Raw genomic sequence first — 12,888 nt, 5'->3', positions numbered from 1 at the left:
CCGCCAACAAAGAGCCTTGCAGGGGAATGGGCTTTAAAAACAAAATGGGCATACACATGCATGCATACACACCTGTACAAAGATGTAGAAACAACAACAACAGCAACAAAAACTCATGCTCAATGTCATTGATTGTCAAAGAAATACAATTCAAAGCAATTTCATACCAAGTAGAACTTTTTGAAGTCCTTGGGAGCCCCTGGGCTGGGCTTTGGAAGACACATCTCTTCTGAGGGGATGCCCAGGTGAGATGAAAACCCATGTTCACAAAACAGACTCATGGTTTAGCCTTGGAGTCAATTCTTCAAAAACATTAAAAAACAAAACAAAACAAAACAACAACAACTAAATTACCCAGTATCACTCCACAAAACAAAAAAAGAAAACAAAAACACAGATCAACAGACAGGTATGTTCGTGCTACTAACTCCACTGGGCAGGGAAAGGCAATGAGTTGTTTGAGCTCTGTACAATGCCTGACAATGTCCTCTGAAAAGAAAGGCATTATAGAAAGTGGCACTATCGTTGCCTGGGGTTAGACATGGACTAGACATTCCCTGCCATGATGTTCTTGTTAAACTCAGAGCCATGAATGGAGGATACTAATCTAAATAGGCTGTGTACTGGTTGACTCCAACCAGATGATGAAGGAAGAGACAAACAGATAGCAGATAAAGTTGTTTTGTTTTTTTTTTTTTTAGGACAGAGAAAGTACTCCAAGTAAGATCGTAATGGTAGGAAGGAGGTGTCTCACTGTACAACTGTCCAACCTTAAACATGTCTGACATAATATAAAGCACAATCAATAATGAGCAAGCATTAGCAGAGGTATCACAGCTGTCTGTCTTAGCGTGATCCTCCTGCTTCAAATTCCTGGAACTAAGACTTAAGGAACAGAACACCAGGTTCATCAATTGTAACAATGTCATTTTTTGATGTACCTAGGAACGGAACCCAGGGCCTTGAGCATGATCTTGTGTCCTTTTACATAAACCTAAAAGCTGCTCTAAAAAATAAAATCAGTATAAGAGCTACCAAATTCAATAAAATATCTAAACCACCAATGTCAAACAAACTCATGTAACTGTAGGTAAAAAGTAAAAATATATAAAATATTATAACACCAAATGAGGGCTGTGGAGATAGCTTAGTGGTTAGGACTACTTATTCCTTCAAAGACCCAGGTTCGATACCCAGAACCCACAAGGTAGGTGGTTCACAACTATCTGTAGCTCCAGTTCCAGGGAATCCAGTACCCTCTTCTGATCTCTATGGGCACCAGGGTATACACATGTATCTATATAGACAAACACACATAATAGAAATAAAACTTAAAAACAAAACAACAACAGCAAAACACCACTAAATGTCAGTCATAACATGCTCCCCTAACTTACCTCTTCACAGCCAAAGGAATGATTTACCCGGTACAAGTGGCTTTCCTGATTTGCTTCCTCTAGCTTCTAGAAATACCTGAAGACCACTAAAACCCTGTGCAAGCATCAGGACAAGGTTTGTCCCAACCCTCCAGGATTTAGACCCACACTTGGCTTCGCCTCTTTAGCTACTTTAGTCACTGCAATTCCTTCCTTTGCACCTTGTGTACCCTTAGCCTAAACACCATACCCCAGAAAGCTGTCTCTAGATATTAAGGTAGGATCCTTCCTGGGATCTACTCACAGCTATTTCAACGTAATGTTCTACAGATACATACATGCACACAGGCACAGAAAAGGGGTCGTTAATTGTAGATCTGCCACAGCAGCCTCCACTCCAGCACCCACCCTCTCATGACAGCACACAATCACTTAGACATTTCAAACGGATGAGCACAATGTACAAACTTTTTGCCTCGACTCGCCCAGAGGTTCAGACAGAAATGTTCACACAAGCTATCAGAATACCATGGTATATTGTGGGATAGTACCAGGTGAGGGGTACATCAAGTAAAAGATGGCTTTCAGTTTCCCTGGTGCTGCTCAGAAGTTTCTCAGGGTCTTACCTAGGACATGGGCCTAGCCAGCAATCAGTGTTTCCTCTCCTTGCCACAAGCTGCAACTCATGTTGACAAGAACACTCACTCCGTCTACACCTAGAACCTGCTATAATCATCTGCTCCATCTGTTCCAGATAGGTGCTGTGGTAGGACCTTGTTAAAAAACAATAACAACAAAAACAAACTAACAAAAACCAAATCACCTATCCAGGGTGGTCATCTGCTCAGCAAAGCAGCCATACAGGAACACAGGCCCAGGAGCTTTGAGGCTGCAGTGCCACCATCATTTCCAATTTGATTCTCCAAGAATCAGGGATGCATGTGTAAACAGCACCAAAGTTGTGCCTGATAGCATACTTCAACACTGGCACACCTACCCACCTGCTATCTATGAGTATAAAGCAATCTCCAGCTTCCTGATTTAAAGTTACCTTGACCATTTGTCCCTACGAGACCTTCTACATTTGTTTCCTTTTTCTTTGTCAGTACTGAGGATCAAACCCAGGGCCTCATACATGCTAGGGAAATGTCTCTTGTTCCTTACCCTGAAATCTATTGCTTAGATGTTTCCTGGCGCATACCTGTTAGATACTGAGTGGCAAGAGCCTGTGGCTAATGAAGATATACCACTGGCCTACCCCCAATACTGAGCCTGCCTTTCCATATGTCCTATCTCATGCTTTGTTCAGGAAACAAAGCAAAGGGCCTGAAACAAATAGTTTCACTCAGTGAATCTTGAAATAAAATCAGGAAAGATCAAATCACAGAGGTGTACTAGGCCCCTCAACGGACACTTCTCACCTACTGATAAAACCATAACAATGATCACCTCAGCCCGTGAGCTGAAGTCTTCCCCCAAAAAGCTCCTGTAACAAACAACTGCTCAGTCTTGCAAAAAAGTCAGGCGGTGGTGGCGCACACCTTAAATCCCAGCACTCAGGAGGCAGGGGCAGGCAGATCTGTGAGTTCAAGGCCAGCCTGGTCTACAAGAGCTAGTTCCAGGGGAGGCTCCAAAATTACAGAGAAACCCTGTATTGAAAACAAAAAGAAACAAACAAACAAAAAAAAAAAAAAAAGAAAGAAAATTAAGGCTTACAGATGCAGAGATCCACAGCCAAAAACAGGGCCGAACTTTCTGAGTCCAGCTGAAGAGAAGGACGTGTGATTATATAATAAGCAAGGAGGGGTCAAGATTATGGTGGAAGAATCCAGAGACAGCTAATCTGAGTTAATGTGAGCTCACGGACTTTGGACCGACAGCTGGAGAGCATGCATGGGATCGACCTAGGCCCACATGTAGGTAGGTGACAGTTAGGTGGCTTGGTCTGTTGGTGGGGCCCCTAGCAGAGAGATCAGGACCTGTCCCTGACATATGAACTGGCTTTTTGGAACCTATTCCCCATGCTGGGATGCCTTGCCCAGTCTTGATGAAGTGGGAGGAGTTTGGTCCTGCCTCATCTTGATATGCCATGCTTCTTTGACTCCCATGGGAGGCCTACCTTTCTGAAAGGAGGAGTGGATGGAGGGGGTAGGGAATGAGAAGAGAGAAAGAAAACTATGGTAGGCATGTAAAATAAATAATATAAATTTTAAAAAAATTACACACACACACACACACACACACACAAATCCAGTGTCAGAAAGGACATAGAGCTGAAACCTAGATGCTCACATCAACTTGTTATAATGTCTAAAAGTCAAAGTTCAGGTCTGTGGGAGAGAGACAACAGAGAAGTAGTAGAGATTTGGGGAGGTCATACCTCAGGATACATAAAAACTGTTGTGTCCACAGTAGCTAGAAAAGTATGAACGACAAAGCAGACCAAACGTTTAAGGTTCAGGTAATGGGCTGGGCCTGAGAGGGAGAACAGAGATAGACAGAGGACACGGCTTTCACAAGGGCCCCAAACTAGATAAGGAGCCCTCACAAGCATCTTGCAGTGTAGCAGAGCAGCAGGAGCAGCAGAGTTCTGGAGCAACCAAGAGGGAACTACAGAGTGGGTATGGAACTGGAGAGGGGCGTGGGTAACAACATGTTACTGAGCTACATACCAACTCAAGACAGAAGAACACAAGAGGACTCATGAGGATTAAAATGCTAACTCTGACATTCAAGCCAGCTGTGCAGTCCACGGAGGAAACCTGAAGACAAGGCAGTCAGTATGCTTGCTATCTCCATACTCAACCCTGATGCAGATGGCATCTTTGGAAAAGAAAAGTCAAAAACATTGGGCTGAAAAGACTTTGGTGGCTTGTGACACTGTATAACATATAAACTCTGGAAATCGGGGGAGTCAGATTAAATGTTGAAGGCCAAGACAGTCCACCTGAAGCAGACAAGAAGCCAACACATCCAAATCTTAAGAAAAGAGAAATCAAGGCCAGGCCAACTGTACACAGTCACAGGCAAGGGCTGGCACAAGGATCATCTGTGGGAACAAAACACGTGCCTAAACCGGGCGGTGGTGGCGCATGCCTTTAATCCCAGCACTCAGGAGGCAGAGGCAGGCGGATCTCTGTGAGTTCGAGGCCAGCATGGACTACAAGAGCTGGTTCCAGGACAGGAACCAAAAAGCTACGGAGAAACCCTGTCTCGAAAATCAAAAAAAAAAAAACAAACAACAACAACAACAAAAAAACCCACATGCCTAAGGACGGGAAGAAGTTTTAATTCTGTGGGTCCTGACCAAGACGTTGGAGGGCTTGTTAGAAGGCTGAGCAGATTAAAACACCTGCCCTGTGTCCTAATTAATGTTTTTATGAACCTGACACAACCAAGGGTCAAGAGGAAACGTGAGCTAAAGAACGGTCCACATCAGATTGGCTGGTGGTTTTATCTGTGAGTAACTGTCTTCATCGATGATGGAAATGTGAGGGCCCAGCCAGCTGTGGGCAGACTCGTTCCTCAGCAGGTGGGCCTGGGCTGTATAAGAGGCTAGGGAGCAAGCCAGCAAGCACCATTCCTCCATGGTTTCTGCTTCAGTTTCAGCCCTGGCTCCCATCAGTGATGAACTGTGATCTTAAAGCATAAGCAAAATCAACCCTTTCCTCCTCTAAATGGCTTTTGGTCATGGTATCTATTAGAGCAACAGAAAGCAAATTATAACACTGCACAATCTGATGACCTGAGTTTAATGTGGACACCACAGTAGAACTGACTGCTGAAAGCGGTCTTCTGCTCTCCACACAAGCACTGTAACACATGGCAGCACTCACATACAATATGCACACGAATAAAATTACGAAAAAACAACACATATTTCAACCTCTATAGTTCAATGAATGAACAGCATATACTTGTACTTACCCAACCTGAATGAGTTCATTCAACTTTGTTGCATTCTTGTCATCCATGCCTTTAAATGTAAAGAAAAATAAATGACGCCATGGGGTAGTTAGACATAAACAATAACAAATTCCCCATTATTGCCTTCCACGTAGATGCCAGATCTTGATAATGAATGTTCTTCATCAAACAGAATCTGCACCTGCAGTAAAGTTGGCCAGTACCTTGTCTGTCACAGACAGCCTCTTCCTAACCATTGTCTCAAAGATCTAATGTGCTTCCTGTACGGCTAACCTCTTCTTCTAGGAATCGTCCGTGATAGTCTGGTACTATTGAACCACAGCTCCCAATGCTGCCTGAAAACTGCATCCTTCAGGCATCTCACTGGGTCCTGGGCCTTCTTTCCCTGCTGGTTGTATGTGGACTCTCAGGAATATAATTTGAATGGCAAGGCCAGCTAAACGATAATTCTAATGCCCTAGTTTCTGTCCACATCACTGTCCTAAAGATGTCTTCACAGGAAAGCAAAAATTAAAAAGGTAACAAGAGCCTAGGCCCTGGGTATGCACTGTAAAATCCTCAACAGTACTGACTGACTGACCGAGTAACAGTGGGACCATACTCACTCACCCAGGCAGAGAACCAAAGACAAGAATGCAATTGTAGCCGGGCGGTGGTGGCGCACGCCTTTAATCCCAGCACTCGGGAGGCAGAGGCAGGCGGATCTCTGGGAGTTCGAGACCAGCCTGGTCTACAAGAGCTAGTTCCAGGACAGGCTCCAAAATCACAGAGAAACCCTGTCTCGAAAAAACAAAAAACAAAACAAACAAAAAAAAAAGAATGCAATTGTAAAATCAGGCAGAAATGTACTGTACCTTTAAGGACTTAAAGGACTTTTTATCATAGACAGTGCAGGACAGACATTAGATCAGTTATAAATATGATCAAAGAAGAAAAAGAAACAAACCAAATAAAAACAAAAGCAGTCAAATCAGAATTCTACTCTGATAAACTTTTAAGAATGAAAACAGAGCTGGGCTTGATGGCACAAGTCTTTAATTCCAGCACTCAAGAGGCAGAAGCATATGGATCTCTGTGAGTACGAGGCCAACCTGGTCTACAAAGTGAATTCCAGGACATAATCAGGGCTACGCAGAAAAGACCCGTGTCGAAAAACCATAAAGGAATGAAAACAAAATGAAAACTTTTCAGTGAACAGTAAGTGAAAGGATTCAAAGCTGGACAACTGCACCACAGAAAGTAAAGAAAGCTCTCACTCTGAAGAGAAGAGCCCAGGTAAGGAGGAAGATCACTGGGAAAAGCAAATGCAGGTATGTTTTTGCAAGAGCCAGGCACACCATGGCCCTTAGATGGACACTAACCAACCCCTCCAGTACCACCACAAACACATGAAAAAATGGAGTACTAACGACTTTAAGTCAAGGAGACCCAGTCTTGTCTGAACAGGGACACTGGAGCTCAGATATGCAGGAGAAGAGGGGTCAAGGAAGAGGAAAGCCAGGGCAAGAACAAAGCTCTGCAGCACTGTGTCTAGCAGGTTCTACATGAGATGCTTAGGGGTGAGGAGGCCAAACAAAACTAGGCAGGACCTTATGAGACATGTCCTGGAAGAAACAGGAAGAGGGGAGAGGAAGGGGGAAAAGTGAGAAGTCCTGGACTTTACATCTAGCAGATGCCTGAGCTGGTGAGGTGAGGACAGACAGTCTTGGGCTGTAGTCAGGCTAGGACCTTTGGAGATCCAGCCAGAACTTAGGCTCCTGTCAATACTGGCTCAGCTAGGCAATCATGGCAGAAAAAAAGCAATGCAACCACCATATACATGCAGGTGGCTTTGCATACGGGGAAGTAGTCCTGGACAAAACTTGACCATCACTTAGAGATGTTCTAAAGACTTTGACTATAGGCAGGAAGTTAGCAGGATACTGTACACTTTGATAGGGTTGAAATGACTCAGAACAATCATGACAAGTGGTGCGTGGAAGTGTCTGGTCCAGGTCACAGTGCTGGTCTTCAGAGTGTGGTATAAGGATGTACAGTGAAATGGCAATGAGGAAAAACGATCTTGTGTGTGTAAGCCTATATGAAAAGCATAAGCAAACATTAATAAATGGTAGAGGAGGCCAGGGAATGGTCACTCTTTTTTCAGCTTTTCTGTTGTCAAAAAAAATTTCAACATAAAAGTTGGAGAGAAAACAGGCATTCCTGTACACTAAAAGTCAAGAGTGACAAGGACTAGAACGATGCAAACAGCAGCAGTACTCACAACCCCCGATCTTCTTTCGTAGCTCTCCATAGCAGATCAGACCATAGAGTTCCTGGGATGATTTCTTTAGCCCTCGAGAGAACACTGGAAGATAAAGGGACAGATGTTAGGCAGGAGAAACAGAGACATCATAGGGTACAGCTTGTTTGTACAAGAACACTAGAAGCACACTCTCCAGAGGCTGAGACTAATCACATGTGGATCAAGGCACCTTGGCCATATAGTTGCTGACCTCTGAAGAAACTGGCAAAAAGCATATAGTAGGAGCAGTGTTGTTTTACTCCAAGTAAAAATATAAAAAAATAAGGGGTGAGATCAAACATTAGTCCTGACAGGCAAAGCAAATGTTTCCTGGAGAAGAAAATTGCTTGATTGACAAGGAGTATTCTCAGAGAAAAGAAAGAACTGAATGGCCAACACAATCACACCTTATGGCACAGAGTTCCCCAAGTACAGGTGAGCCATTACCCTGAACTCCGAAAACTCACCTTCCCACTTGCCTATGCCCTCCCCAGGTGCCAACGGATATATATCCAACAAGTCCCTGCTAACATCCATCCTTCTAATGTCACCAACAGGTGTCCCCTTTATTTAGGAAGAAAACAATCAGGGATATCACTCAATATGGAACCACAGGACTGTTGTGTAAGACTTCACAGGCTCCTTTCAGAAGATGAAATGGACAAAAGTTACACTTTTGCCTGTCCCCTCCTGCATCTTGTTCCTCAGGTGCTTTAGCCTAGAGACACCCTGTACAACCCCAGTACACAGAGGACAGCAGAGCATACCTGGGGGGCTCAAGGCTCTTGAACCTAGCAAGAGGAGAATGACCCCTCTGAGCTAGCCACTGTTTTCTAAAGATACTTTACATTACAGAACACTGGAGGCACTGTCAGGTCATCTCACAGAGCAGAGACAAATGTCCCCTGCAAAATCTCTCAACTGTTTTCTCTAGTTCTCTTCTCAGAGACGACTTCTAGACATTAACATTCAGCTTGTACAACAGGAAATGAATATACTAGTATGATGGAGGTGGGTCTTGTATCTTATCTGTTGCTTTCATTGGTTAACTAATAAAGAAAACTGCTTGGCCTGATAGGACAGAAAATTAGGTAGGCGGAGTAGACAGAACAGAATGCTGGGAGAAAGAAGCCCAGTGAAGGAGTCCAGACAGATGCAGGTTAAGATCTTACCGGTAAGCTACCACCTCGTGGTGCTACACAGAATATTAGAAATGGGTTAGATCAATATGTAAGAGCTAGCCAATAAGAGGTTATAACTAATGGGCCAGGCAGTGTTTAAAAGAATACAGTTTCCGTGTAATTATTTCGGGGCATAAGCTAGCCGTGCGGAGCTAGGCAGGAAAGCAGCCCGCTGCCGCTCATATTACAACACTAGTACAATTCTGGAACATGGACTAGCTCAAAACTCTGACTTTCCTAAAATACTAGGGTTGACCAATCCTGAAGGTTTTCCTGAGGAAAAAAACCCAAGACCATGTCGGACTCTCAAAAGGAATCTAAGATCTTGACGGATAACAAAAGTATGGCCCATAGAGCTGGGCGGTGGTGGCACACACCTTTAAACCCAGCACTTGGGAGGCAGAGGCAGGTGGATCTCTGAGTTTGAGACCAGCTTGGCCTACATAGTGAACTCCGGGAAAGCCAGAGCTACAGAAAAATCCTGTCTCAAAAAGACAAAACAAAAACAAAGCAAAGATGGGGAGGGCTAGAAAGATGAATCAGAGGTTAAGAGCACTGGCTGTTCTTCCAGAGGTCCTGAGGTCAATTTCCAGCAACCACATGGTGGCTCACAACCATCTGTAATCAGATCTGGTGCCCTCTTCTGGGCTACAAACATACATATATACAGGCAGAACATTGTATATTGAATAAATAAATAAATCTTAAAAAGAAAAGAAAAAGGCCTTTCATATGTGATGACTATGCAGTCAAAAGCACAGAGGAAGGAAGACAGGAGGGAAACTGGGTCACCACACAGGGAAGTGAAAGAAACAGTCTGCTATGATCCTACAATGTGTTGAAGCCTCTATCCCTTACCCTTGATGGGATAGAGAGCTAAAATGATGCTGCCAGGAGCCTGAGGTACTTGGGGTCAGGAGGTGGTTTTGCAGAGAAAGGTAACAGAAAAGAAACATCAGCTTTGTATACTTTGCAATACTAACCCAAGAAAAAAATTCTTAGACTTAGTAGACCTGGGGGAGGAACATCTATGTTTTAGGGCCATGGACAGCATCCGAGTTTGTACCATCCACAATGCCTGAAGGTAGAGATTGGTGAACAAACCAGACACATTCTATCATCACACAAGGTACAACTTGAACCACAATAATCTTTCAACCCTAACTCCTTAGTCATCTCACTGGGGAGACTTTTCAAGAGCAGCTGGAGTAAACCTTTTGTCTTGGAATGATTTTCAGAATTTACAATGAGCTCCAACAAGAAAAGAAAAAGTACATAAACAATATATCTGGAAGGTACAGATGTTTCACATGAACGAAGACAGCCTTGGATCTCAGGGGACTGGACTAGTGCTGAAATATGTATGGTGATATATTATTTGTATTTTAATAAATAAAGCTTGTCTGAAGTTTAGAGGGCAAATACAAAGCAGCCATACTAGTCAGCCATACAGGTCAGGGAGTGGTAGCGCACACCTTTAATCCCAGGACTCAGGAGACAGAGGCAGACAAATCTCTGTTAGTTCAAGGCCACCCTTGGTTATACAAGATTGAATCTGTCTAAAAGAGAAACAGAGTTCACAAAAAAGGTGATCCCAGCATTTGGGATTACATGCCTTTAATCCCAGCACTAGGGAGGTGAGACAGGAGCGATATTGGCTGGGTGCAGAGAGGAATAAAGGGGTAAGAGACAGGAGCTAAGTGGAATGTGGAGTGTGGGGTGTGAAGTCCTCAGGATTCGTGGAGGCAGGATCTTGCCCATTTTTAGTCTGAGGTAGAGGTAAGAGCCAGTGGCTGGCTGCTTTGCTTTTCTGATATTCAGATTGAACCCTAATTATCTTTTTATTATTCATGCTACAGATAAACAAACAAACCAGTTATGAAACACACAGCAGTGTTGGTAACTGAAAAGGACAAAATGGGGTTGACTTGAAGTCTGTGGAAAAATCTTACATTGATGGTTGTATGAATTATGGAAGCTAACAAACAGGTATCAACAATATCCTGAGATTAACTGGGAGATGATCCCAGGTGTGGAGACTGACAATCTAATCACAGGGGTCTCTAGGATGAACAGACCATAGGAGAAACGGTGTGTGACACTCAGAGCTCTGCTTTGCAGTCAGACGGGGAATCAGGCAGTCAGTGTCTTTTAAAGCTATAGTAACATGATGCACATAGTAGCCAAAGTATCGTGACCTGGTAAAGAGCACACCACAAAAATGGTAAAGATCAGGGGTGTCAAAGGCCAAAATGAAGGCATAGGCAGGGATCAGAAGTGGGAGCAATGTGGCCACAGCTATACATTAGTGATTCCTAGGTCAAAAACTTTACTATCCGGAAAATTAAAAGTGAGTATTAGAAGGAAGGATCTCTAGAATAAGTCCACTATAGAAAGTGCAGAAATGAAAGGCAGAATAGAGCAGGCTGGGACCGAATGAGTGCCAGAGGAGACTCCAGAACATGGAGGAAGGAGGTGGCTAACTTTTATGGGGAGAGACAATTGATTAGACCATCAGCTGAAGAGGTAGTCAACCAAGGGCACTTTTAGCCAGAAATGAGACCAACAGCTAAGGATGATCTAATCATGTCCCCAAAGATGAACCGAACTGTGCAAATCTTGACTGTAACTCAGATGATCAGAGCACTGGCAAAGTCAGCATTCACCCCAGCAGATCAGCACAATTCAGGTTTTCTTGTGCATCCACAGCTCAACTTATCTCAATACCCCAACTCATAGGGGAGGGACCCAGAACCTTTGCTGTGAGGCAGTTTCCTTCCAGGTAAAAATCTTCCTCCACCTTGAAGAGAAACTTCTTGACACATGTAAAGAAAAGTGAACAACCAGATAGTCTAGCACAGCATGTTTACAACAGGACGTTCTAGAGGAAGGTAACAAACATACTTCCTGCGGGGAAGCTCCATTAAGACAGGAAGTAAACAACTCAAAATATTTCTAGCAAGTACCTGAAATTGACCGGATGCAAAAGTATATAAGCAGTAAAGACTACTAAGAATTACTCTTAGACTAATCAAGCTGTAAAGAACTCTCAGTAAAGCTTAGTTGCCTTGAAGAAGTAGAGACCACCAAAGCTGCCTCAACAAGGCTTAGGCCAACTGAGCCACCTTGGAAGAACACTTTTCCAACCTACTGAGGTGAATGCAGGGTGTGCAGGCACACATGCACACACACAAACACACAGATGTTGAAACACACCAAAAACCCAACTCAAACAGCAGGAAGGCCCCTGTACCACAGGTGTGGGTAGCTTCCTCACAGTTAAGTTTAACCAACAGCCTCTGGGTATGCCACCAAGCAAAGCATTAGGAGGCAAGTCCTATAGTGAGCAGCTAAGTGAGGATGGTATCATAAAGAGAGGACATTGGGTGTTTGCCTGAAAAGAACCAACTCTGCCTAGTGGTCCCCAAGGGACTGAGTCTATAGAACACTCACCATTGTCAAAGTCAATGTACTTGGTAATCTTGTGCCAGGTGCGGTAGTAGAAATGCCGGACCTGCTCTTTGTTCTTCACCATGCTTGCAGGTTTGCCCTTTTTCTTGTATTTTAGAGCAATATTGTTCTGAATGGCTTCAAAGTCTTTTCCATGCTAGAAAACAAAAATTCCACAATAAAAGCACAGCAGTTAAAAATAAAACATTATTATTTTAATGATATAGGCATCGTCAAGAATCAAAGAGTGACCAGCTATGTACAAGATGGTTGTCCTTTAAGGTACTTCTGCACATATAAACTTCAACTTTACTTCCTTAGAATCTCAAGTTTTACTTAGAATAAAGCAGCAATAGAACTCAGGGACAGTACTATCCCTGTCCATGGACAACACCAGAGGTAAGGGCTTTGCCATTTTTTGAGTGTGCTCTCTAAGTTCATATTGTAGATGTGATGGCATTAAAAGACAGCCTTTTTTTTTTAAATATTCATTTTTTATTTATTATGTATACAATATTCTTTCTACATGTATGCCTGCAGGCCAGAAGAGGGCACCAGACCTCATTACAGATGGTTGTGAGCCACCATGTGGTTGCCGGGAATTGAACTCAGGACCTTTGGAAGAGCAGGCAATGCTCTTAACCGCTGAGCCATCTCTCCAGCCCCCAAG

The 12,888-nt window shown here is 43.6% G+C and overlaps 1 protein-coding gene across 3 annotated transcripts in view; it reads right to left on the bottom strand.

Annotated features, from left to right (window-relative positions):
• Positions 1-12,888, bottom strand: part of Cramp1 (cramped chromatin regulator homolog 1) — a 65,250-nt gene that overhangs the window by 31,846 nt on the left and 20,516 nt on the right. For all 3 annotated transcript variants that reach the window (XM_041676214.1, XM_041676216.1, XM_041676215.1), the window contains exons 4-6: positions 12,222-12,375; positions 7,567-7,650; positions 5,304-5,352 (exon numbers count right to left, since the gene is read on the bottom strand). In XM_041676214.1, coding sequence (XP_041532148.1) covers positions 5,304-5,352; positions 7,567-7,650; positions 12,222-12,375 — 287 coding nt within the window. The remainder of the gene's footprint in view (positions 1-5,303; positions 5,353-7,566; positions 7,651-12,221; positions 12,376-12,888) is intronic.

The sequence above is a fragment of the Microtus oregoni genome, unplaced genomic scaffold (genome assembly GCF_018167655.1).
Source record: "Microtus oregoni isolate MIOR12 unplaced genomic scaffold, Mior012 000027F_ref0000203, whole genome shotgun sequence".
NCBI classification, from domain to species: domain Eukaryota; kingdom Metazoa; phylum Chordata; class Mammalia; order Rodentia; family Cricetidae; genus Microtus; species Microtus oregoni.
This window is presented reverse-complemented; position numbering and strand designations above follow the sequence as displayed.